The following is a 24,961-nucleotide window of genomic DNA, read 5'->3' on the forward strand; positions in this document are numbered from 1 at the left end:
GCCTGGCGCTGACCATCACCGCCTGGATCCGCTCCGCCGCCGGGTTCTTCTGCTTGAAGATTCGCAGCAGCTGCTTGATGGTCTCGCGCTCCTCGTTCTGCAGGAACCACAGGCACACCACCTCGCTCTCCCCATTGCCGTCGATCACCAGCAGCAGGTAGGTGGGGAGCTGCAGGCCCTCCCACCGGTAGGTGGCGTCCATCAGCAGCATCTCCGGGTACTTCTCGAAGGTCTGCTTCATGCTGCTGTCCTGGAAGTAGATGGCCTGCAGCACATTGGCCTTGCTCACACCCACCACCACAGTGCCGTCTGCAAAGAACCGAGACCCCACACCGTCAGTCACCGGGCAACCACCATCGGCACAGGCCGTCAGCCCATCGATACACAGGCCGTTCAGCCCATCGATACAGGCTCACAGGCCGTTCAGCCCATCGATACAGGCTCACAGGCCGTTCAGCCCATCGATACAGGCTCACAGGCCGTTCAGCCCATCGATACAGGCTCACAGGCCGTTCAGCCCATCGATACAGGCTCACAGGCCGTTCAGCCCATCGATACAGGCTCACAGGCTGTTCAGCCCTTCGCTACAGGCTCACAGGCCGTTCAGCCCATCGATACAGGCTCACAGGCCGTTCAGCCCATCGATACAGGCTCACAGGCCATTCAGCCCATCGATATTGTTACAGAGGGACAGAAGGAGGCCATTCAGCCCCTTGAACCTGTTACATAGGGACAGCAGGAGGTTATTCAGCCCCTCCAGCCGATTCTGCCATTCAATTCGATTCTGGCTCATCTGTATCGTAACTCCATCTGCCTATCCTGGATCCATAACCCTTAAATCCAGTGTCGAACAAACATCTTCAAACTCAGGCTTTAAATTTTCAATCGACCCGCAGCCTCAATGATTGTTGGGGAGAGAGAGGTCCACATTCCACTAGCCTTTGCGTACTGATGGAGCAGCGCGCTATCCCCGGGGTGAGCGACGGTTTGGTGAGGTGATGGAGCAGCGCGCTATCCCCGGGGTGAGGGACGGTTTGGTGAGGTGATGGAGCAGCGCGCTATCCCCGGGGTGAGGGGCGGTTTGGGTAGAGGTGATGGAGCAGCGTGCTATTCCCAGGCCGAGGTACGGTTTGGTTAGAGGTGACGGAGCAGCGCGATATCTACGGGGTGAGGGACGGTTTGGGTAGAGGTGATGGAGCAGCGCGCTATCTACGGGGTGAGGGACGGTTTGCATAGAGGTGATGGAGCAGCCCACTATCCGCGGGTTGAGGGACGGTTTGGGTAGAGGTGATGGAGCAGCGCGCTATCCCCGGGTGAGGGACGGTTTGGTGAGGTGAAGGAGCAGCGCGCTATCTCCGGGTGAGGGGACGGTTTGGTGAGGTGATGGAGCAGCGCGCTATCACCCGGGTGAGGGGACGGTTTGGGTAGAGGTGACGGAGCAGCGCGCTATCCCCGGGTTGAGGGACGGTTTGGGTAGAGGTGATGGAGCAGCGCGCTATCCCCCGGGGTGAGGGACGGTTTGGGGAGGTGAAGGAGCAGCGCGCTATCCCCGGGGTGAGGGACGGTTTGGTGAGGTGATGGAGCAGCGCGCTATCCCCGGGGTGAGGGACGGTTTCAGTAGAGGTGATGGAGCAGCGTGCTATCCCCGGCCGAGGGACGGTTTGGGTAGAGGTGACGGAGCAGCGCGCTATCACCGGGGTGAGGGACGGTTTGGGTCGAGGTGATGGAGCAGCGCGCTATCCCCGGGTGAGGGACGGTTTGATTGAGGTGATGGAGCAGCGCGCTATCCCCGGGGTGAGGGATGGTTTGCGTAGAGGTGATGGAGCAGCGCGCTATCCCCGGGGTGAGGGACGGTATGGTGAGGCGATGGAGCAGCGCGCTATCCCCGGGGTGAGGGACGGTTTGGTGAGGTGATGGAGCAGCGCACTTTCCCCGGGGTGGGACGGTTTGGTGAGGTGATGGAGCAGCGCGCTATCCCCAAGGTGAGGGGCGGTTTGGTGAGGTGATGGAGCAGCGCGCTATCCCCAGGGTGAGGGGCGGTTTGGTGAGGTGATGGAGCAGCGCGCTATCCCCGGGGTGAGGGACGGTTTGGTGAGGTGATGGAGCAGCGCGCTATCCCCGGGGTGAGGACGGTTTTGGCTAGAGGTGATGGGGCAGCGCGCTATCCCCGGGGTGAGGGACGGTTTGGGTAGAGGTGACGGAGCAGCGCGCTATCCCGGGTTGAGGGGCGGTTTGGGTAGAGGTGATGGAGCAGCGCGCTATCCCCGGGGTGAGGTCCGGTTTGGTGAGGTGATGGAGCAGCGCGCTATCCCCAGGGTGAGTGACGGTTTGGGTAGAGGTGATGGAGCAGCGCGCTATCCCCGGGGTGAGGGACGGTTTGGTGAGGTTGATGGAGCAGCGCGCTATCCCCCAGCGTGAGTGACGGTTTGGTGAGGTGATGGAGCAGCGCGCTATCCCCGGGGTGAGGGACAGTTTGGGTCGATGTGATGGAGCAGCGCGCTATCCCCGGGGTGAGGGGCGGTTTGGTGAGGTGATGGAGCAGTGCGCTATCCCCGGGGTGAGGGACGGTTTGGGTCGAGGTGATGGAGCAGCGCGCTATCCCCGGGGTGAGCGGCGGTTTGAGTGAGGTGATGGAGCAGCGCGCTATCCCTGGGGTGAGGGACGGTTTGGTGAGGTGATGGAGCAGCGCGCTATCCCTGGGGTGAGGGACGGTTTGGTGAGGTGACGGAGCAGCGCGCTATCCCCGGGGTGAGGGACGGTTTGGGTACAGGTGATGGAGCAGCGCGCTATCCCCGGGGTGAGGGACGGTTTGGGGTAGAGGGGACGGACAGCGCGCTATCCCCGGTGTGAGGGACGGTTTGGGTAGTGGGGGGACGGAGCAGCGCGCTATCCCCGGGGTGAGGGACGGTTTGTGATGTGATTGCAGCAGCGCGCTGTCCCGGGGTGAGGGACGGTTTGGTGAGGTGATGGAGCAGCGCGCTATCCCCGGGGTGAGGGACGGTTTGGTGAGGTGATGGAGCCAGCGCGCTATCCCCGGGTGAGGGACGGTGTGGGTAGAGGTTATGGAGCAGCGCGCTATCCCCGGGGTGAGCGACGGTTTGGTGAGGTGATGGAGCAGCGCGCTATCCCCGGGGTGAGGGACGGTTTGGTGAGGTGAAGGAGCAGCGCGCTATCCCCGGGGTGAGGGACGGTTTGGTGAGGTGATGGAGCAGCGCGCTATCCCCGGGGTGAGGGACGGTTTCAGTAGAGGTGATGGAGCAGCGTGCTATCCCCGGGCCGAGGGACGGTTTGGGTAGAGGTGACGGAGCAGCGCGCTATCACCGGGGTGAGGGACGGTTTGGGTCGAGGTGATGGAGCAGCGCGCTATCCCCGGGGTGAGGGACGGTTTGATGAGGTGATGGAGCAGCGCGCTATCCCCGGGGTGAGGGATGGTTTGCGTAGAGGTGATGGAGCAGCGCGCTATCCCCGGGGTGAGGGACGGTTTGGTGATGTGATGGAGCAGCGCGCTATCCCCGGGGTGAGGGACGGTTTGGTGAGGTGATGGAGCAGCGCGCTATCCCCGGGGTGAGGGACGGTTTGGTGAGGTGTTGGAGCAGCGCACTTTCCCCGGGGTGAGGGACGGTTTGGTGAGGTGATGGAGCAGCGCGCTATCCCCAAGGTGAGGGGCGGTTTGGTGAGGTGATGGAGCAGTGCGCTATCCCCAGGGTGAGGGGCGGTTTGGTGAGGTGATGGAGCAGCGCGCTATCCCCGGGGTGAGGGACGGTTTGGTGAGGTGATGGAGCAGCGCGCTATCCCCGGGGTGAGAGACGGTTTGGCTAGAGGTGATGGGGCAGTGCGCTATCCCCGGGGTGAGGGACGGTTTGGGTAGAGGTGACGGAGCAGCGCGCTATCCCCGGGCTGAGGGTCGGTTTGGTGAGGTGATGGAGCAGCGCGCTATCCCCGGGGGGAGGGACGGTTTGGGTAGAGGTGATGGAGCAGCGCGCTATCCCCGGGGTGAGGGACGGTTTGGTGAGGTGATGGAGCAGCGCGCTATCCCCAGCGTGAGTGACGGTTTGGTGAGGTGATGGAGCAGCGCGCTATCCCCGGGGTGAGGGACGGTTTGGTGAGGTGATGGAGCAGCGCGCTATCCCCGGGGTGAGGGACTGTTTGGTGAGGTGATGGAGCAGCGCGCTATCCCCGGGGTGAGGGACGGTTTGGGTCGAGGTGATGGAGCAGCGCGCTATCCCCGGGGTGAGGGGCGGTTTGGTGAGGTGATGGAGCAGCGCGCTATCCCCGGGGGGAGGGACGGTTTGGGTAGAGGTGATGTGGCAGCGCGCTATCCCTGGGGTGAGGGACGGTTTGGTGAGGTGATGGAGCAGCGCGCTATCCCTGGGGTGAGGGACGGTTTGGTGAGGTGACGGAGCAGCGCGCTATCCCCGGGGTGAGGAACGGTTTGGTGAGGGACGGTTTGGTGAGGTGATGGAGCAGCGCACTTTCCCCGGGGTGAGGGACGGTTTGGTGAGGTGATGGAGCAGCGCGCTATCCCTGGGGTGAGGGACGGTTTGGTGAGGTGATGGAGCAGCGCGCTATCCCTGGGGTGAGGGACGGTTTGGTGAGGTGATGGAGCAGCGCGCTATCACCGGGGTGAGGAACGGTTTGGGTAGAGAGGACGGAGCAGCGCGCTATCCCCGGTGTGAGGGACGGTTTGGGTAGAGGGGACGGAGCAGCGCGCTATCCCCGGGGTGAGGGACGGTTTGGGTAGAGGGGACGGAGCAGCGCGCTATCCCCGGGGTGAGGGACGGTTTGGTGATGTGATGGAGCAGCGCGCTACCCCTGGGGTGAGGGACGGTTTGGTGAGGTGATGGAGCAGCGCGCTGTCCCCGGGGTGAGGGACGGTTTGGTGAGGTGATGGAGCAGCGTGCTATCCCCGGGGTGAGGGGCGGTTTGGTGAGGTGATGGAGCAGCGCGCTATCCCCGGGGTGAGGGACGGTTTGGGTAGAGGTGATGGAGCAGCGCGCTATCCCCGGGGTGAGGGACGGTTTGGGTAGAGGTGATGGAGCAGCGCGCTATCCCCGGGGTGAGGGACGGTTTGGGTAAAGGTGATGGAGCAGCGCGCTATCCCCGGGGTGAGGGACGGTTTGGTGAGGTGATGGAGCAGCGCGCTATCCCCGGGTGAGGGACGGTGTGGGTAGAGGTTATGGAGCAGCGCGCTATCCCCGTGGTGAGCGGCGGTTTGGTGAGGTGATGGAGCAGCGCGCTATCCCCGGGGTGAGGGACGGTTTGGTGAGGCGATGCAGCAGCGCACTTTCCCCGGGGTGAGGGACGGTTTGGTGAGGTGGTGGAGCAGCGCGCGATCCCCGGGGTGAGGGACGGTTTGGTGAGGTGATGGAGCAGCGCGCTATCCCCGGGGTGAGGGACGGTTTGGTGAGGTGATGGAGCAGCGCGCTGTCCCCGGGGTGAGGGACGGTTTGGGTAGAGGTGACGGAGCAGCGCGCTGTCCCCGGGGCGAGGGACGGTTTGGTGAGCTGATGGAGCAGCGCGCTATCCCCGGGGTGAGGGACGGTTTGGTGAGGTGATGGAGCTGCGCGCTATCCCCGGGGTGAGGGACGGTTTGTTGAGGTGACGGAGCAGCGCGCTATCCCCGGGGTGAGGGACGGTTTGTTGAGGTGACGGAGCAGCGCGCTATCCCCGGGGTGAGGGAAGGTTTGGTGAGGTGACGGAGCAGCGCGCTATCACCGGGGTGAGGGACGGTTTGGTGAGGTGATGGAGCAGCGCGTTATCACCGGGGTGAGGGACGGTTTGGTGAGGTGATGGAGCAGCGCGTTATCAACGGGGTGAGGGACGGTTTGGTGAGGTGATGGAGCAGCGCGCTATCCCTGGGGTGAGGGACGGTTTGGTGAGGTGATGGAGCAGCTCGCTATCCCTGGGGTGAGGGACGGTTTGGTGAGGTGATGGAGCAGCGCGCTATCCCCGGGGTGAGGGACGGTTTGGGTAGAGGTGATGGAGCAGCGTGCTGTCCCCAGGGTGAGGGACGGTTTGGGTGGAGGTGATGGAGCAGCGTGCTATCCCCGGGGTGAGGGACGGTTTGGTGAGGTGATGGAGCAGCGCGCTATCCCCAGGGTGAGGGACGGCTTGGTGAGGTGATGGAGCAGCGCGCTATCCCCGGGGTGAGGGACGGTTTGGGTGGAGGTGATGGTGCAGCGCGCTATCGCCGGGGTGAGGGACGGTTTGGGTAGAGGTGACGGAGCAGCGCGCTATCCCCAGGGTGAGGGACTGTTTGGTGAGGTGATGGAGCAGCGCGCTATCCCCGGGGTGAGGGACGGTTTGGTTAGAGGTGATGGGGCAGCGCGCTATCCCCGAGGTGAGGGACAGTTTGGGTAGAGGTGACGGAGCAGCGCACTATCCCCGGGGTGAGGGACGGTTTGGTGAGGTGATGGAGCAGCGCGCTATCCCTGGGGTGAGGGACGGTTTGGGTAGAGGTGATGGAGCAGCGCGCTATCCCCGGGGTGAGGGACGGTTTGGTGAGGTGATGGAGCAGCGCGCTGTCCCCAGGGTGAGGGACGGTTTGGGTGGAGGTGATGGAGCAGCGCGCTATCCCTGGGGTGAGGGACGGTTTGGTGAGGTGATGGAGCAGCTCGCTATCCCTGGGGTGAGGGACGGTTTGGTGAGGTGATGGAGCAGCGCGCTATCCCCGGGGTGAGGGACGGTTTGGGTAGAGGTGATGGAGCAGCGCGCTGTCCCCAGGGTGAGGGACGGTTTGGGTGGAGGTGATGGAGCAGCGTGCTATCCCCGGGGTGAGGGACGGCTTGGTGAGGTGATGGAGCAGCGCGCTATCCCCAGGGTGAGGGACGGTTTGGTGAGGTGATGGAGCAGCGCGCTATCCCCGGGGTGAGGGACGGTTTGGGTGGAGGTGATGGAGCAGCGCGCTATCGCCGGGGTGAGGGACGGTTTGGGTAGAGGTGACGGAGCAGCGCGCTATCCCCAGGGTGAGGGACTGTTTGGTGAGGTGATGGAGCAGCGCGCTATCCCCGGGGTGAGGGACGGTTTGGTTAGAGGTGATGGGGCAGCGCGCTATCCCCGAGGTGAGGGACAGTTTGGGTAGAGGTGACGGAGCAGCGCACTATCCCCGGGGTGAGGGACGGTTTGGTGAGGTGATGGAGCAGCGCGCTATCCCTGGGGTGAGGGACGGTTTGGGTAGAGGTGATGGAGCAGCGCGCTATCCCCGGGGTGAGGGACGGTTTGGTGAGGTGATGGAGCAGCGCGCTGTCCCCAGGGTGAGGGACGGTTTGGGTGGAGGTGATGGAGCAGCGCGCTATCCCTGGGGTGAGGGATGGTTTGGGTAAAGGTGACCAAGCAGCGCGCTATCCCCGGGGTGAGGGACGGTTTGGGTAGAGGTGACGGAGCAGCGCGCTATCCCCGGGGCGAGGAACGGTTTGGTGAGCTGATGGAGCAGCGCGCTATCCCCGGGGTGAGGGACGGTTTGTTGAGGTGACGGAGCAGCGCGCTATCCCCGGGGTGAGGGACGGTTTGTTGAGGTGACGGAGCAGCGCGCTATCCCCGGGGTGAGGGAAGGTTTGGTGAGGTGACGGAGCAGCGCGCTATCACCGGGGTGAGGCACGGTTTGGTGAGGTGATGGAGCAGCGCGTTATCACCGGGGTGAGGGACGGTTTGGTGAGGTGATGGAGCAGCGCGTTATCAACGGGGTGAGGGACGGTTTGGTGAGGTGATGGAGCAGCGCGCTATCCCTGGGGTGAGGGACGGTTTGGTGAGGTGATGGAGCAGCTCGCTATCCCTGGGGTGAGGGACGGTTTGGTGAGGTGATGGAGCAGCGCGCTATCCCCGGGGTGAGGGACGGTTTGGGTAGAGGTGATGGAGCAGCGTGCTGTCCCCAGGGTGAGGGACGGTTTGGGTGGAGGTGATGGAGCAGCGTGCTATCCCCGGGGTGAGGGACGGTTTGGTGAGGTGACGGAGCAGCGCGCTATCCCCGGGGTGAGGGACGGTTTGGTGAGGTGATGGAGCAGCGCGCTATCCCCAGGGTGAGGGACGGTTTGGTGAGGTGATGGAGCAGCGCGCTATCCCCGGGGTGAGGGACGGTTTGGGTGGAGGTGATGGAGCAGCGCGCTATCGCCGGGGTGAGGGACGGTTTGGGTAGAGGTGACGGAGCAGCGCGCTATCCCCGAGGTGAGGGACAGTTTGGGTAGAGGTGACGGAGCAGCGCACTATCCCCGGGGTGAGGGACGGTTTGGTGAGGTGATGGAGCAGCGCGCTATCCCTGGGGTGAGGGACGGTTTGGGTAGAGGTGATGGAGCAGCGCGCTATCCCCAGGGTGAGGGACGGTTTGGGTGGAGGTGATGGAGCAGCGCGCTATCCCTGGGGTGAGGGACGGTTTGGGTGGAGGTGATGGAGCAGCGCGCTATCCCTGGGGTGAGGGACGGTTTGGGTAAAGGTGACCGAGCAGCGCGCTATCCCCGGGGTGAGGGACGGTTTGGTGAGGTGATGGAGCAGCGCGCTATCCCCGGGGTGAGGGACGGTTTGGTGAGGTGATGGAGCAGCGCACTTTCCCCGGGGTGAGGGACGGTTTGGTGAGGTGATGGAGCAGCGCGCTATCCCCAAGGTGAGGGGCGGTTTGGTGAGGTGATGGAGCAGCGCGCTATCCCCAGGGTGAGGGGCGGTTTGGTGAGGTGATGGAGCAGCGCGCTATCCCCGGGGTGAGGGACGGTTTGGTGAGGTGATGGAGCAGCGCGCTATCCCCGGGGTGAGGGACGGTTTGGCTAGAGGTGATGGGGCAGCGCGCTATCCCCGGGGTGAGGGACGGTTTGGGTAGAGGTGACGGAGCAGCGCGCTATCCCCGGGTTGAGGGGCGGTTTGGGTAGAGGTGATGGAGCAGCGCGCTATCCCCGGGGTGAGGGTCGGTTTGGTGAGGTGATGGAGCAGCGCGCTATCCCCAGGGTGAGTGACGGTTTGGGTAGAGGTGATGGAGCAGCGCGCTATCCCCGGGGTGAGGGACGGTTTGGTGAGGTGATGGAGCAGCGCGCTATCCCCAGCGTGAGTGACGGTTTGGTGAGGTGATGGAGCAGCGCGCTATCCCCGGGGTGAGGGACAGTTTGGGTCGAGGTGATGGAGCAGCGCGCTATCCCCGGGGTGAGGGGCGGTTTGGTGAGGTGATGGAGCAGTGCGCTATCCCCGGGGTGAGGGACGGTTTGGGTCGAGGTGATGGAGCAGCGCGCTATCCCCGGGGTGAGCGGCGGTTTGGTGAGGTGATGGAGCAGCGCGCTATCCCTGGGGTGAGGGACGGTTTGGTGAGGTGATGGAGCAGCGCGCTATCCCTGGGGTGAGGGACGGTTTGGTGAGGTGACGGAGCAGCGCGCTATCCCCGGGGTGAGGGACGGTTTGGGTACAGGTGATGGAGCAGCGCGCTATCCCCGGGGTGAGGGACGGTTTGGGTAGAGGGGACGGAACAGCGCGCTATCCCCGGTGTGAGGGACGGTTTGGGTAGAGGGGACGGAGCAGCGCGCTATCCCCGGGGTGAGGGACGGTTTGGTGATGTGATGCAGCAGCGCGCTGTCCCCGGGGTGAGGGACGGTTTGGTGAGGTGATGGAGCAGCGCGCTATCCCCGGGGTGAGGGACGGTGTGGGTAGAGGTTATGGAGCAGCGCGCTATCCCCGGGGTGAGCGACGGTTTGGTGAGGTGATGGAGCAGCGCGCTATCCCCGGGGTGAGGGACGGTTTGGTGAGGTGAAGGAGCAGCGCGCTATCCCCGGGGTGAGGGACGGTTTGGTGAGGTGATGGAGCAGCGCGCTATCCCCGGGGTGAGGGACGGTTTCAGTAGAGGTGATGGAGCAGCGTGCTATCCCCGGGCCGAGGGACGGTTTGGGTAGAGGTGACGGAGCAGCGCGCTATCACCGGGGTGAGGGACGGTTTGGGTCGAGGTGATGGAGCAGCGCGCTATCCCCGGGGTGAGGGACGGTTTGATGAGGTGATGGAGCAGCGCGCTATCCCCGGGGTGAGGGATGGTTTGCGTAGAGGTGATGGAGCAGCGCGCTATCCCCGGGGTGAGGGACGGTTTGGTGATGTGATGGAGCAGCGCGCTATCCCCGGGGTGAGGGACGGTTTGGTGAGGTGATGGAGCAGCGCGCTATCCCCGGGGTGAGGGACGGTTTGGTGAGGTGTTGGAGCAGCGCACTTTCCCCGGGGTGAGGGACGGTTTGGTGAGGTGATGGAGCAGCGCGCTGTCCCCAAGGTGAGGGGCGGTTTGGTGAGGTGATGGAGCAGTGCGCTATCCCCAGGGTGAGGGGCGGTTTGGTGAGGTGATGGAGCAGCGCGCTATCCCCGGGGTGAGGGACGGTTTGGTGAGGTGATGGAGCAGCGCGCTATCCCCGGGGTGAGGGACGGTTTGGCTAGAGGTGATGGGGCAGTGCGCTATCCCCGGGGTGAGGGACGGTTTGGGTAGAGGTGACGGAGCAGCGCGCTATCCCCGGGCTGAGGGTCGGTTTGGTGAGGTGATGGAGCAGCGCGCTATCCCCGGGGGGAGGGACGGTTTGGGTAGAGGTGATGGAGCAGCGCGCTATCCCCGGGGTGAGGGACGGTTTGGTGAGGTGATGGAGCAGCGCGCTATCCCCAGCGTGAGTGACGGTTTGGTGAGGTGATGGAGCAGCGCGCTATCCCCGGGGTGAGGGACGGTTTGGTGAGGTGATGGAGCAGCGCGCTATCCCCGGGGTGAGGGACTGTTTGGTGAGGTGATGGAGCAGCGCGCTATCCCCGGGGTGAGGGACGGTTTGGGTCGAGGTGATGGAGCAGCGCGCTATCCCCGGGGTGAGGGGCGGTTTGGTGAGGTGATGGAGCAGCGCGCTATCCCCGGGGGGAGGGACGGTTTGGGTAGAGGTGATGTGGCAGCGCGCTATCCCTGGGGTGAGGGACGGTTTGGTGAGGTGATGGAGCAGCGCGCTATCCCTGGGGTGAGGGACGGTTTGGTGAGGTGACGGAGCAGCGCGCTATCCCCGGGGTGAGGAACGGTTTGGTGAGGGACGGTTTGGTGAGGTGATGGAGCAGCGCACTTTCCCCGGGGTGAGGGACGGTTTGGTGAGGTGATGGAGCAGCGCGCTATCCCTGGGGTGAGGGACGGTTTGGTGAGGTGATGGAGCAGCGCGCTATCCCTGGGGTGAGGGACGGTTTGGTGAGGTGATGGAGCAGCGCGCTATCACCGGGGTGAGGAACGGTTTGGGTAGAGAGGACGGAGCAGCGCGCTATCCCCGGTGTGAGGGACGGTTTGGGTAGAGGGGACGGAGCAGCGCGCTATCCCCGGGGTGAGGGACGGTTTGGTGATGTGATGCAGCAGCGCGCTGTCCCCGGGGTGAGGGACGGTTTGGTGAGGTGATGGAGCAGCGCGCTATCCCCGGGGTGAGGGACGGTGTGGGTAGAGGTTATGGAGCAGCGCGCTATCCCCGGGGTGAGCGACGGTTTGGTGAGGTGATGGAGCAGCGCGCTATCCCCGGGGTGAGGGACGGTTTGGTGAGGTGAAGGAGCAGCGCGCTATCCCCGGGGTGAGGGACGGTTTGGTGAGGTGATGGAGCAGCGCGCTATCCCCGGGGTGAGGGACGGTTTCAGTAGAGGTGATGGAGCAGCGTGCTATCCCCGGGCCGAGGGACGGTTTGGGTAGAGGTGACGGAGCAGCGCGCTATCACCGGGGTGAGGGACGGTTTGGGTCGAGGTGATGGAGCAGCGCGCTATCCCCGGGGTGAGGGACGGTTTGATGAGGTGATGGAGCAGCGCGCTATCCCCGGGGTGAGGGATGGTTTGCGTAGAGGTGATGGAGCAGCGCGCTATCCCCGGGGTGAGGGACGGTTTGGTGATGTGATGGAGCAGCGCGCTATCCCCGGGGTGAGGGACGGTTTGGTGAGGTGATGGAGCAGCGCGCTATCCCCGGGGTGAGGGACGGTTTGGTGAGGTGTTGGAGCAGCGCACTTTCCCCGGGGTGAGGGACGGTTTGGTGAGGTGATGGAGCAGCGCGCTGTCCCCAAGGTGAGGGGCGGTTTGGTGAGGTGATGGAGCAGTGCGCTATCCCCAGGGTGAGGGGCGGTTTGGTGAGGTGATGGAGCAGCGCGCTATCCCCGGGGTGAGGGACGGTTTGGTGAGGTGATGGAGCAGCGCGCTATCCCCGGGGTGAGGGACGGTTTGGCTAGAGGTGATGGGGCAGTGCGCTATCCCCGGGGTGAGGGACGGTTTGGGTAGAGGTGACGGAGCAGCGCGCTATCCCCGGGCTGAGGGTCGGTTTGGTGAGGTGATGGAGCAGCGCGCTATCCCCGGGGGGAGGGACGGTTTGGGTAGAGGTGATGGAGCAGCGCGCTATCCCCGGGGTGAGGGACGGTTTGGTGAGGTGATGGAGCAGCGCGCTATCCCCAGCGTGAGTGACGGTTTGGTGAGGTGATGGAGCAGCGCGCTATCCCCGGGGTGAGGGACGGTTTGGTGAGGTGATGGAGCAGCGCGCTATCCCCGGGGTGAGGGACTGTTTGGTGAGGTGATGGAGCAGCGCGCTATCCCCGGGGTGAGGGACGGTTTGGGTCGAGGTGATGGAGCAGCGCGCTATCCCCGGGGTGAGGGGCGGTTTGGTGAGGTGATGGAGCAGCGCGCTATCCCCGGGGGGAGGGACGGTTTGGGTAGAGGTGATGTGGCAGCGCGCTATCCCTGGGGTGAGGGACGGTTTGGTGAGGTGATGGAGCAGCGCGCTATCCCTGGGGTGAGGGACGGTTTGGTGAGGTGACGGAGCAGCGCGCTATCCCCGGGGTGAGGAACGGTTTGGTGAGGGACGGTTTGGTGAGGTGATGGAGCAGCGCACTTTCCCCGGGGTGAGGGACGGTTTGGTGAGGTGATGGAGCAGCGCGCTATCCCTGGGGTGAGGGACGGTTTGGTGAGGTGATGGAGCAGCGCGCTATCCCTGGGGTGAGGGACGGTTTGGTGAGGTGATGGAGCAGCGCGCTATCACCGGGGTGAGGAACGGTTTGGGTAGAGAGGACGGAGCAGCGCGCTATCCCCGGTGTGAGGGACGGTTTGGGTAGAGGGGACGGAGCAGCGCGCTATCCCCGGGGTGAGGGACGGTTTGGGTAGAGGGGACGGAGCAGCGCGCTATCCCCGGGGTGAGGGACGGTTTGGTGATGTGATGGAGCAGCGCGCTACCCCTGGGGTGAGGGACGGTTTGGTGAGGTGATGGAGCAGCGCGCTGTCCCCGGGGTGAGGGACGGTTTGGTGAGGTGATGGAGCAGCGTGCTATCCCCGGGGTGAGGGGCGGTTTGGTGAGGTGATGGAGCAGCGCGCTATCCCCGGGGTGAGGGACGGTTTGGGTAGAGGTGATGGAGCAGCGCGCTATCCCCGGGGTGAGGGACGGTTTGGGTAAAGGTGATGGAGCAGCGCGCTATCCCCGGGGTGAGGGACGGTTTGGTGAGGTGATGGAGCAGCGCGCTATCCCCGGGTGAGGGACGGTGTGGGTAGAGGTTATGGAGCAGCGCGCTATCCCCGTGGTGAGCGGCGGTTTGGTGAGGTGATGGAGCAGCGCGCTATCCCCGGGGTGAGGGACGGTTTGGTGAGGCGATGCAGCAGCGCACTTTCCCCGGGGTGAGGGACGGTTTGGTGAGGTGGTGGAGCAGCGCGCGATCCCCGGGGTGAGGGACGGTTTGGTGAGGTGATGGAGCAGCGCGCTATCCCCGGGGTGAGGGACGGTTTGGTGAGGTGATGGAGCAGCGCGCTGTCCCCGGGGTGAGGGACGGTTTGGGTAGAGGTGACGGAGCAGCGCGCTGTCCCCGGGGCGAGGGACGGTTTGGTGAGCTGATGGAGCAGCGCGCTATCCCCGGGGTGAGGGACGGTTTGGTGAGGTGATGGAGCTGCGCGCTATCCCCGGGGTGAGGGACGGTTTGTTGAGGTGACGGAGCAGCGCGCTATCCCCGGGGTGAGGGACGGTTTGTTGAGGTGACGGAGCAGCGCGCTATCCCCGGGGTGAGGGAAGGTTTGGTGAGGTGACGGAGCAGCGCGCTATCACCGGGGTGAGGGACGGTTTGGTGAGGTGATGGAGCAGCGCGTTATCACCGGGGTGAGGGACGGTTTGGTGAGGTGATGGAGCAGCGCGTTATCAACGGGGTGAGGGACGGTTTGGTGAGGTGATGGAGCAGCGCGCTATCCCTGGGGTGAGGGACGGTTTGGTGAGGTGATGGAGCAGCTCGCTATCCCTGGGGTGAGGGACGGTTTGGTGAGGTGATGGAGCAGCGCGCTATCCCCGGGGTGAGGGACGGTTTGGGTAGAGGTGATGGAGCAGCGTGCTGTCCCCAGGGTGAGGGACGGTTTGGGTGGAGGTGATGGAGCAGCGTGCTATCCCCGGGGTGAGGGACGGTTTGGTGAGGTGATGGAGCAGCGCGCTATCCCCAGGGTGAGGGACGGCTTGGTGAGGTGATGGAGCAGCGCGCTATCCCCGGGGTGAGGGACGGTTTGGGTGGAGGTGATGGTGCAGCGCGCTATCGCCGGGGTGAGGGACGGTTTGGGTAGAGGTGACGGAGCAGCGCGCTATCCCCAGGGTGAGGGACTGTTTGGTGAGGTGATGGAGCAGCGCGCTATCCCCGGGGTGAGGGACGGTTTGGTTAGAGGTGATGGGGCAGCGCGCTATCCCCGAGGTGAGGGACAGTTTGGGTAGAGGTGACGGAGCAGCGCACTATCCCCGGGGTGAGGGACGGTTTGGTGAGGTGATGGAGCAGCGCGCTATCCCTGGGGTGAGGGACGGTTTGGGTAGAGGTGATGGAGCAGCGCGCTATCCCCGGGGTGAGGGACGGTTTGGGTAGAGGTGATGGAGCAGCGCGCTGTCCCCAGGGTGAGGGACGGTTTGGGTGGAGGTGATGGAGCAGCGTGCTATCCCCGGGGTGAGGGACGGCTTGGTGAGGTGATGGAGCAGCGCGCTATCCCCAGGGTGAGGGACGGTTTGGTGAGGTGATGGAGCAGCGCGCTATCCCCGGGGTGAGGGACGGTTTGGGTGGAGGTGATGGAGCAGCGCGCTATCGCCGGGGTGAGGGACGGTTTGGGTAGAGGTGACGGAGCAGCGCGCTATCCCCAGGGTGAGGGACTGTTTGGTGAGGTGATGGAGCAGCGCGCTATCCCCGGGGTGAGGGACGGTTTGGTTAGAGGTGATGGGGCAGCGCGCTATCCCCGAGGTGAGGGACAGTTTGGGTAGAGGTGACGGAGCAGCGCACTATCCCCGGGGTGAGGGACGGTTTGGTGAGGTGATGGAGCAGCGCGCTATCCCTGGGGTGAGGGACGGTTTGGGTAGAGGTGATGGAGCAGCGCGCTATCCCCGGGGTGAGGGACGGTTTGGTGAGGTGATGGAGCAGCGCGCTGTCCCCAGGGTGAGGGACGGTTTGGGTGGAGGTGATGGAGCAGCGCGCTATCCCTGGGGTGAGGGATGGTTTGGGTAAAGGTGACCAAGCAGCGCGCTATCCCCGGGGTGAGGGACGGTTTGGGTAGAGGTGACGGAGCAGCGCGCTATCCCCGGGGCGAGGAACGGTTTGGTGAGCTGATGGAGCAGCGCGCTATCCCCGGGGTGAGGGACGGTTTGTTGAGGTGACGGAGCAGCGCGCTATCCCCGGGGTGAGGGACGGTTTGTTGAGGTGACGGAGCAGCGCGCTATCCCCGGGGTGAGGGAAGGTTTGGTGAGGTGACGGAGCAGCGCGCTATCACCGGGGTGAGGCACGGTTTGGTGAGGTGATGGAGCAGCGCGTTATCACCGGGGTGAGGGACGGTTTGGTGAGGTGATGGAGCAGCGCGTTATCAACGGGGTGAGGGACGGTTTGGTGAGGTGATGGAGCAGCGCGCTATCCCTGGGGTGAGGGACGGTTTGGTGAGGTGATGGAGCAGCTCGCTATCCCTGGGGTGAGGGACGGTTTGGTGAGGTGATGGAGCAGCGCGCTATCCCCGGGGTGAGGGACGGTTTGGGTAGAGGTGATGGAGCAGCGTGCTGTCCCCAGGGTGAGGGACGGTTTGGGTGGAGGTGATGGAGCAGCGTGCTATCCCCGGGGTGAGGGACGGTTTGGTGAGGTGATGGAGCAGCGCGCTATCCCCAGGGTGAGGGACGGTTTGGTGAGGTGATGGAGCAGCGCGCTATCCCCGGGGTGAGGGACGGTTTGGGTGGAGGTGATGGAGCAGCGCGCTATCGCCGGGGTGAGGGACGGTTTGGGTAGAGGTGACGGAGCAGCGCGCTATCCCCGAGGTGAGGGACAGTTTGGGTAGAGGTGACGGAGCAGCGCACTATCCCCGGGGTGAGGGACGGTTTGGTGAGGTGATGGAGCAGCGCGCTATCCCTGGGGTGAGGGACGGTTTGGGTAGAGGTGATGGAGCAGCGCGCTATCCCCGGGGTGAGGGACGGTTTGGTGAGGTGATGGAGCAGCGCGTTATCCCCAGGGTGAGGGACGGTTTGGGTGGAGGTGATGGAGCAGCGCGCTATCCCTGGGGTGAGGGACGGTTTGGTGAGGTGATGGAGCAGCGCGCTATCCCCGGGGTGAGGGACGGTTTGTTGAGGTGACGGAGCAGCGCGCTATCCCCGGGGTGAGGGAAGGTTTGGTGAGGTGACGGAGCAGCGCGTTATCACCGGGGTGAGGGACGGTTTGGTGAGGTGATGGAGCAGCGCGTTATCAACGGGGTGAAGAACGGTTTGGTGAGGTGATGGAGCAGCGCGCTATACCCGGTGTGAGGGACGGTTTGGTGAGGTGATGGAGCAGCTCGCTATCCCCGGGGTGAGGGACGGTTTGGTGAGGTGATGGAGCAGCGCGCTATCCCTGGGGTGAGGGACTGTTTGGTGAGGTGATGGAGCAGCGCGCTATACCCGGTGTGAGGGACGGTTTGGTGAGGTGATGGAGCAGCGCGCTATCCCCGGGGTGAGGGACGGTTTGGTGAGGTGATGGAGCAGCGCGCTATCCCTGGGGTGAGGGACTGTTTGGTGAGGTGATGGAGCAGCGTGCTGTCCCCAGGGTGAGGGACGGTTTGGGTGGAGGTGATGGAGCAGCGTGCTATCCCCGGGGTGAGGGACGGTTTGGTTAGACGTGATGGGGCAGCGCGCTATCCCCGAGGTGAGGGACAGTTTGGGTAGAGGTGACGGAGCAGCGCGCTATCGCCGGGGTGAGGGACGGTTTGGGTAAAGGTAACGGAGCAGCGAACTATCCCCGGGGTGAGGGACGGTTTGGTGAGGTGATGGAGCAGCGCGCTGTCCCCAGGGTGAGGGACGGTTTGGGTGGAGGTGATGGAGCAGCGCGCTATCCCTGGGGTGAGGGACGGTTTGGGTAAAGGTGACCGAGCAGCGCGCTATCTCCAGGGTGAGGGACGGTTTGGGTAGTGGTGACGGAGCAGCGCGCTATCCCCGGGTTGAGGGGCGGTTTGGGTAGAGGTGACGGAGCAGCGCGCTATCCCCGGGGTGAGGGACGGTTTGTGTAGAGGTGATGGAGCAGCCCGCTATCCCCAGGGTGAAGGACTGTTTGGTGAGGTGACGGAGCAGCGCGCTATCCCCGGGGTGAGGGACGGTTTGGGTAGAGGGGACGGAGCAGCGCGCTATCCCCGGGGTGAGGGACGGTTTGGGTAGAGGGGACGGAGCAGCGCGCTATCCCCGGGGTGAGGGACGGTTTGGTGAGGTTATGGAGCAGCGCGCTACCCCCGGCGTGAGGGACGGTTTGGTGAGGTTATGGAGCAGCGCGCTATCCCCGGGGTGAGGGACGGTTTGGTGAGGTGATGGAGCAGCGCGCTATCCCCGGGGTGAGGGACGGTTTGGTGAGGTGATGGAGCAGCGCGCTATCCCCGGGGTGAGGGACGGTTTGGTGAGGTGATGGAGCAGCGCGCTATCCCCGGGGTGAGGGACGGTTTGGTGAGGTGATGGAGCAGCGCGCTATCACCGGGGTGAGGGAGGGTTTGGTGAGGTTATGGAGCAGCGCGCTACCCCCGGGGTGAGGGACGGTTTGGTGAGGTGACCGAGCAGCTAGCTATCCCCGGGGTGAGGGACGGTTTGGGTAGAGGTGATGGAGCAGCGCGCGATCCCCGGGGTGAGGGACGGTTTGGGTAGAGTTGATGGAGCAGCGCGCTATCCCCGGGGCGAGGGACGGTTTGGTGAGGTGATGGAGCAGCGCGCTGTCCCCGGGGTGAGGGACGGTTTGGTGAGGTGATGGAGCAGCGCGTTATCACCGGGGTGAGGGACGGTTTGGTGAGGTGATGGAGCAGCGCGCTATCCCTGGGGTGAGGGACGGTTTGGTGAGGTGATGGAGCAGCGCGCTATCCCTGGGGTGAGGGACGGTTTGGTGAGGTGATGCAGCAGCGCGCTATCCCCGGGCTGAGTAGAGGTGATGGAGCAGCGCGCTATCCCCGGGGTGAGGGACGGTTTGGGTGGAGGTGATGGAGCAGCGTGCTATCCCCAGGGTGAGGGACGGTTTGGTGAGGTGATGGAGCAGCGCGCTATCCCCAGGGTGAGGGACGGTTTGGTGAGGTGATGGAGCAGCGCGCTATCCCCGGGGTGAGGGACGGTTTGGGTAGAGGTGATGGAGCAGCGCGCTATACCCGTCGTGAGGGACGGTTTGGTGAGGTGATGGAGCAGCGCGCTATCCCCAGGGTGAGGGACGGCTTGGTGAGGTGATGGAGCAGCGCGCTATCCCCGGGGTGAGGGACGGTTTGGGTGGAGGTGATGGTGCAGCGCGCTATCGCCGGGGTGAGGGACGGTTTGGGTAGAGGTGACGGAGCAGCGCGCTATCCCCAGGGTGAGGGACTGTTTGGTGAGGTGATGGAGCAGCGCGCTATCCCCGGGGTGAGGGACGGTTTGGTTAGAGGTGATGGGGCAGCGCGCTATCCCCGAGGTGAGGGACAGTTTGGGTAGAGGTGACGGAGCAGCGCACTATCCCCGGGGTGAGGGACGGTTTGGTGAGGTGATGGAGCAGCGCGCTATCCCTGGGGTGAGGGACGGTTTGGTGAGGTGATGGAGCAGCGCGCTATCCCTGGGGTGAGGGACGGTTTGGTGAGGTGATGGAGCAGCGCGCTATCCCCGGGGTGAGGGACGGTTTGGGTAGAGGTGATGGAGCAGCGTGCTGTCCCCAGGGTGAGGGACGGTTTGGGTGGAGGTGATGGAGCAGCGTGCTATCCCCGGGGTGAGGGACGGCTTGGTGAGGTGATGGAGCAGCGCGCTATCCCCAGGGTGAGGGACGGTTTGGTGAGGTGATGGAGCAGCGCGCTATCCCCGGGGTGAGGGACGGTTTGGGTGGAGGTGATGGAGCAGCGCGCTATCGCCGGGGTGAGGGACGGTTTGGGTAGAGGTGACGGAGCAGCGCGCTATCCCCAGGGTGAGGGACTGTTTGGTGAGGTGATGGAGCAGCGCGCTATCCCCGGGGTGAGGGACGGTTTGGTTAGAGGTGATGGGGCAGCGCGCTATCCCCGAGGTGAGGGACAGTTTGGGTAGAGGTGACGGAGCAGCGCACTATCCCCGGGGTGAGGGACGGTTTGGTGAGGTGATGGAGCAGCGCGCTATCCCTGGGGTGAGGGACGGTTTGGGTAGAGGTGATGGAGCAGCGCGCTATCCCCGGGGTGAGGGACGGTTTGGTGAGGTGATGGAGCAGCGCGCTATCCCCGGGGTGAGGGACGGTTTGGGTAGAGGTGACGGAGCAGCGCGCTATCCCCGGGGCGAGGAACGGTTTGGTGAGCTGATGGAGCAGCGCGCTATCCCCGGGGTGAGGGACGGTTTGGTGAGGTGATGGAGCAGCGCGCTGTCCCCAGGGTGAGGGACGGTTTGGGTGGAGGTGATGGAGCAGCGCGCTATCCCTGGGGTGAGGGACGGTTTGGGTAAAGGTGACCGAGCAGCGCGCTATCCCCGGGTTGAGGGGCGGTTTGGGTAGAGGTGATGGAGCAGCGCGCTATCCCCGGGTTGAGGGGCGGTTTGGGTAGAGGTGATGGAGCAGCCCGCTATCCCCGGGGTGAGGGACGGTTTGTGTAGAGGTGATGGAGCAGCCCGCTATCCCCAGGGTGAAGGACTGTTTGGTGAGGTGACGGAGCAGCGCGCTATCCCCGGGGTGAGGGACGGTTTGGGTAGAGGGGACGGAGCAGCGCGCTATCCCCGGGGTGAGGGACGGTTTGGGTAGAGGGGACGGAGCAGCGCGCTATCCCCGGGGTGAGGGACGGTTTGGTGAGGTTATGGAGCAGCGCGCTACCCCCGGCGTGAGGGACGGTTTGGTGAGGTTATGGAGCAGCGCGCTATCCCCGGGGTGAGGGACGGTTTGGTGAGGTGATGGAGCAGCGCGCTATCCCCGGGGTGAGGGACGGTTTGGGTAGAGGTGACGGAGCAGCGCGCTATCCCCGGGGCGAGGAACGGTTTGGTGAGCTGATGGAGCAGCGCGCTATCCCCGGGGTGAGGGATGGTTTGGTGAGGTGACGGAGCAGCGCGCTATCCCCGGGGTGAGGGACGGTTTGTTGAGGTGACGGAGCAGCGCGCTATCCCCGGGGTGAGGGACGGTTTGGTGAGGTGACGGAGCAGCGCGCTATCCCCGGGGTGAGGGACGGTTTGTTGAGGTGACGGAGCAGCGCGCTATCCCCGGGGTGAGGGACGGTTTGTTGAGGTGACGGAGCAGCGCGCTATCCCCGGGGTGAGGGAAGGTTTGGTGAGGTGACGGAGCAGCGCGCTATCACCGGGGTGAGGCACGGTTTGGTGAGGTGATGGAGCAGCGCGTTATCACCGGGGTGAGGGACGGTTTGGTGAGGTGATGGAGCAGCGCGTTATCAACGGGGTGAGGGACGGTTTGGTGAGGTGATGGAGCAGCGCGCTATCCCTGGGGTGAGGGACGGTTTGGTGAGGTGATGGAGCAGCTCGCTATCCCTGGGGTGAGGGACGGTTTGGTGAGGTGATGGAGCAGCGCGCTATCCCCGGGGTGAGGGACGGTTTGGGTAGAGGTGATGGAGCAGCGTGCTGTCCCCAGGGTGAGGGACGGTTTGGGTGGAGGTGATGGAGCAGCGTGCTATCCCCGGGGTGAGGGACGGTTTGGTGAGGTGATGGAGCAGCGCGCTATCCCCAGGGTGAGGGACGGTTTGGTGAGGTGATGGAGCAGCGCGCTATCCCCGGGGTGAGGGACGGTTTGGGTGGAGGTGATGGAGCAGCGCGCTATCGCCGGGGTGAGGGACGGTTTGGGTAGAGGTGACGGAGCAGCGCGCTATCCCCGAGGTGAGGGACAGTTTGGGTAGAGGTGACGGAGCAGCGCACTATCCCCGGGGTGAGGGACGGTTTGGTGAGGTGATGGAGCAGCGCGCTATCCCTGGGGTGAGGGACGGTTTGGGTAGAGGTGATGGAGCAGCGCGCTATCCCCGGGGTGAGGGACGGTTTGGTGAGGTGATGGAGCAGCGCGCTGTCCCCAGGGTGAGGGACGGTTTGGGTGGAGGTGATGGAGCAGCGCGCTATCCCTGGGGTGAGGGACGGTTTGGGTAAAGGTGACCGAGCAGCGCGCGATCCCCGGGGTGAGGGACGGTTTGGTGAGGTGATGGAGCAGCGCGCTATCCCCGGGGTGAGGGACGGTTTGGTGAGGTGACGGAGCAGCGCGCTATCCCCGGGGTGAGGGAAGGTTTGGTGAGGTGACGGAGCAGCGCGTTATCACCGGGGTGAGGGACGGTTTGGTGAGGTGATGGAGCAGCGCGTTATCAACGGGGTGAAGAACGGTTTGGTGAGGTGATGGAGCAGCGCGCTATACCCGGGGTGAGGGACGGTTTGGTGAGGTGATGGAGCAGCGCGCTATCCCTGGGGTGAGGGACTGTTTGGTGAGGTGATGGAGCAGCGCGCTATCCCCGGGGTGAGGGACGGTTTGGGTAGAGGTGATGGAGCAGCGTGCTGTCCCCAGGGTGAGGGACGGTTTGGGTGGAGGTGATGGAGCAGCGTGCTATCCCCGGGGTGAGGGACGGTTTGGTTAGACGTGATGGGGCAGCGCGCTATCCCCGAGGTGAGGGACAGTTTGGGTAGAGGTGACGGAGCAGCGCGCTATCGCCGGGGTGAGGGACGGTTTGGGTAAAGGTAACGGAGCAGCGAACTATCCCCGGGGTGAGGGACGGTTTGGTGAGGTGATGGAGCAGCGCGCTGTCCCCAGGGTGAGGGACGGTTTGGGTGGAGGTGATGGAGCAGCGCGCTATCCCCGGGGTGAGGGACGGTTTGGGTGGAGGTGATGGAGCAGCGCGCTATCCCTGGGGTGAGGGACGGTTTGGGTAAAGGTGACCGAGCAGCGCGCTATCTCCAGGGTGAGGGACGGTTTGGGTAGTGGTGACGGAGCAGCGCGCTATCCCCGGGTTGAGGGGCGGTTTGGGTAGAGGTGATGGAGCAGCCCGCTATCCCCGGGGTGAGGGACGGTTTGTGTAGAGGTGATGGAGCAGCCCGCTATCCCCAGGGTGAAGGACTGTTTGGTGAGGTGACGGAGCAGCGCGCTATCCCCGGGGTGAGGGACGGTTTGGGTAGAGGGGACGGAGCAGCGCGCTATCCCCGGGGTGAGGGACGGTTTGGGTAGAGGGGACGGAGCAGCGCGCTATCCCCGGGGTGAGGGACGGTTTGGTGAGGTTATGGAGCAGCGCGCTACCCCCGGCGTGAGGGACGGTTTGGTGAGGTTATGGAGCAGCGCGCTATCCCCGGGGTGAGGGACGGTTTGGTGAGGTGATGGAGCAGCGCGCTATCCCCGGGGTGAGGGACGGTTTGGTGAGGTGATGGAGCAGCGCGCTATCCCCGGGGTGAGGGACGGTTTGGTGAGGTGATGGAGCAGCGCGCTATCCCCGGGGTGAGGGACGGTTTGGTGAGGTGATGGAGCAGCGCGCTATCACCGGGGTGAGGGAGGGTTTGGTGAGGTTATGGAGCAGCGCGCTACCCCCGGGGTGAGGGACGGTTTGGGTGGAGGTGATGGAGCAGCGTGCTATCCCCAGGGTGAGGGACGGTTTGGTGAGGTGATGGAGCAGCGCGCTATCCCCAGGGTGAGGGACGGTTTGGTGAGGTGATGGAGCAGCGCGCTATCCCCGGGGTGAGGGACGGTTTGGGTAGAGGTGATGGAGCAGCGCGCTATACCCGTCGTGAGGGACGGTTTGGTGAGGTGATGGAGCAGCGCGCTATCCCCAGGGTGAGGGACGGCTTGGTGAGGTGATGGAGCAGCGCGCTATCCCCGGGGTGAGGGACGGTTTGGGTGGAGGTGATGGTGCAGCGCGCTATCGCCGGGGTGAGGGACGGTTTGGGTAGAGGTGACGGAGCAGCGCGCTATCCCCAGGGTGAGGGACTGTTTGGTGAGGTGATGGAGCAGCGCGCTATCCCCGGGGTGAGGGACGGTTTGGTTAGAGGTGATGGGGCAGCGCGCTATCCCCGAGGTGAGGGACAGTTTGGGTAGAGGTGACGGAGCAGCGCACTATCCCCGGGGTGAGGGACGGTTTGGTGAGGTGATGGAGCAGCGCGCTATCCCTGGGGTGAGGGACGGTTTGGTGAGGTGATGGAGCAGCGCGCTATCCCTGGGGTGAGGGACGGTTTGGTGAGGTGATGGAGCAGCGCGCTATCCCCGGGGTGAGGGACGGTTTGGGTAGAGGTGATGGAGCAGCGTGCTGTCCCCAGGGTGAGGGACGGTTTGGGTGGAGGTGATGGAGCAGCGTGCTATCCCCGGGGTGAGGGACGGCTTGGTGAGGTGATGGAGCAGCGCGCTATCCCCAGGGTGAGGGACGGTTTGGTGAGGTGATGGAGCAGCGCGCTATCCCCGGGGTGAGGGACGGTTTGGGTGGAGGTGATGGAGCAGCGCGCTATCGCCGGGGTGAGGGACGGTTTGGGTAGAGGTGACGGAGCAGCGCGCTATCCCCAGGGTGAGGGACTGTTTGGTGAGGTGATGGAGCAGCGCGCTATCCCCGGGGTGAGGGACGGTTTGGTTAGAGGTGATGGGGCAGCGCGCTATCCCCGAGGTGAGGGACAGTTTGGGTAGAGGTGACGGAGCAGCGCACTATCCCCGGGGTGAGGGACGGTTTGGTGAGGTGATGGAGCAGCGCGCTATCCCTGGGGTGAGGGACGGTTTGGGTAGAGGTGATGGAGCAGCGCGCTATCCCCGGGGTGAGGGACGGTTTGGTGAGGTGATGGAGCAGCGCGCTATCCCCGGGGTGAGGGACGGTTTGGGTAGAGGTGACGGAGCAGCGCGCTATCCCCGGGGCGAGGAACGGTTTGGTGAGCTGATGGAGCAGCGCGCTATCCCCGGGGTGAGGGACGGTTTGGTGAGGTGATGGAGCAGCGCGCTGTCCCCAGGGTGAGGGACGGTTTGGGTGGAGGTGATGGAGCAGCGCGCTATCCCTGGGGTGAGGGACGGTTTGGGTAAAGGTGACCGAGCAGCGCGCTATCCCCGGGTTGAGGGGCGGTTTGGGTAGAGGTGATGGAGCAGCGCGCTATCCCCGGGTTGAGGGGCGGTTTGGGTAGAGGTGATGGAGCAGCCCGCTATCCCCGGGGTGAGGGACGGTTTGTGTAGAGGTGATGGAGCAGCCCGCTATCCCCAGGGTGAAGGACTGTTTGGTGAGGTGACGGAGCAGCGCGCTATCCCCGGGGTGAGGGACGGTTTGGGTAGAGGGGACGGAGCAGCGCGCTATCCCCGGGGTGAGGGACGGTTTGGGTAGAGGGGACGGAGCAGCGCGCTATCCCCGGGGTGAGGGACGGTTTGGTGAGGTTATGGAGCAGCGCGCTACCCCCGGCGTGAGGGACGGTTTGGTGAGGTTATGGAGCAGCGCGCTATCCCCGGGGTGAGGGACGGTTTGGTGAGGTGATGGAGCAGCGCGCTATCCCCGGGGTGAGGGACGGTTTGGTGAGGTGATGGAGCAGCGCGCTATCCCCGGGGTGAGGGACGGTTTGGTGAGGTGATGGAGCAGCGCGCTGTCCCCAGGGTGAGGGACGGTTTGGGTGGAGGTGATGGAGCAGCGCGCTATCCCTGGGGTGAGGGACGGTTTGGGTAAAGGTGACCAAGCAGCGCGCTAT

General features: G+C 64.7%; 1 protein-coding gene across 1 annotated transcript in view; it reads right to left on the reverse strand.

The window, feature by feature from the left end:
• The window catches only part of LOC147095561 (uncharacterized), a 92,527-nt gene that overhangs the window by 60,802 nt on the left and 6,764 nt on the right, over positions 1 to 24,961 (reverse strand). The window contains exon 3 of the mRNA XM_085973661.1: positions 3 to 309. Within this exon, the coding sequence (XP_085829787.1) occupies positions 3 to 309 (307 nt within the window). The remainder of the gene's footprint in view (positions 1 to 2; positions 310 to 24,961) is intronic.

Source organism: Somniosus microcephalus, unplaced genomic scaffold (genome assembly GCF_052327205.1).
Source record: "Somniosus microcephalus isolate GS21.2 unplaced genomic scaffold, FLI_Smic_1.0 unresolved_chr1, whole genome shotgun sequence".
Lineage (NCBI taxonomy): Eukaryota > Metazoa > Chordata > Chondrichthyes > Squaliformes > Somniosidae > Somniosus > Somniosus microcephalus.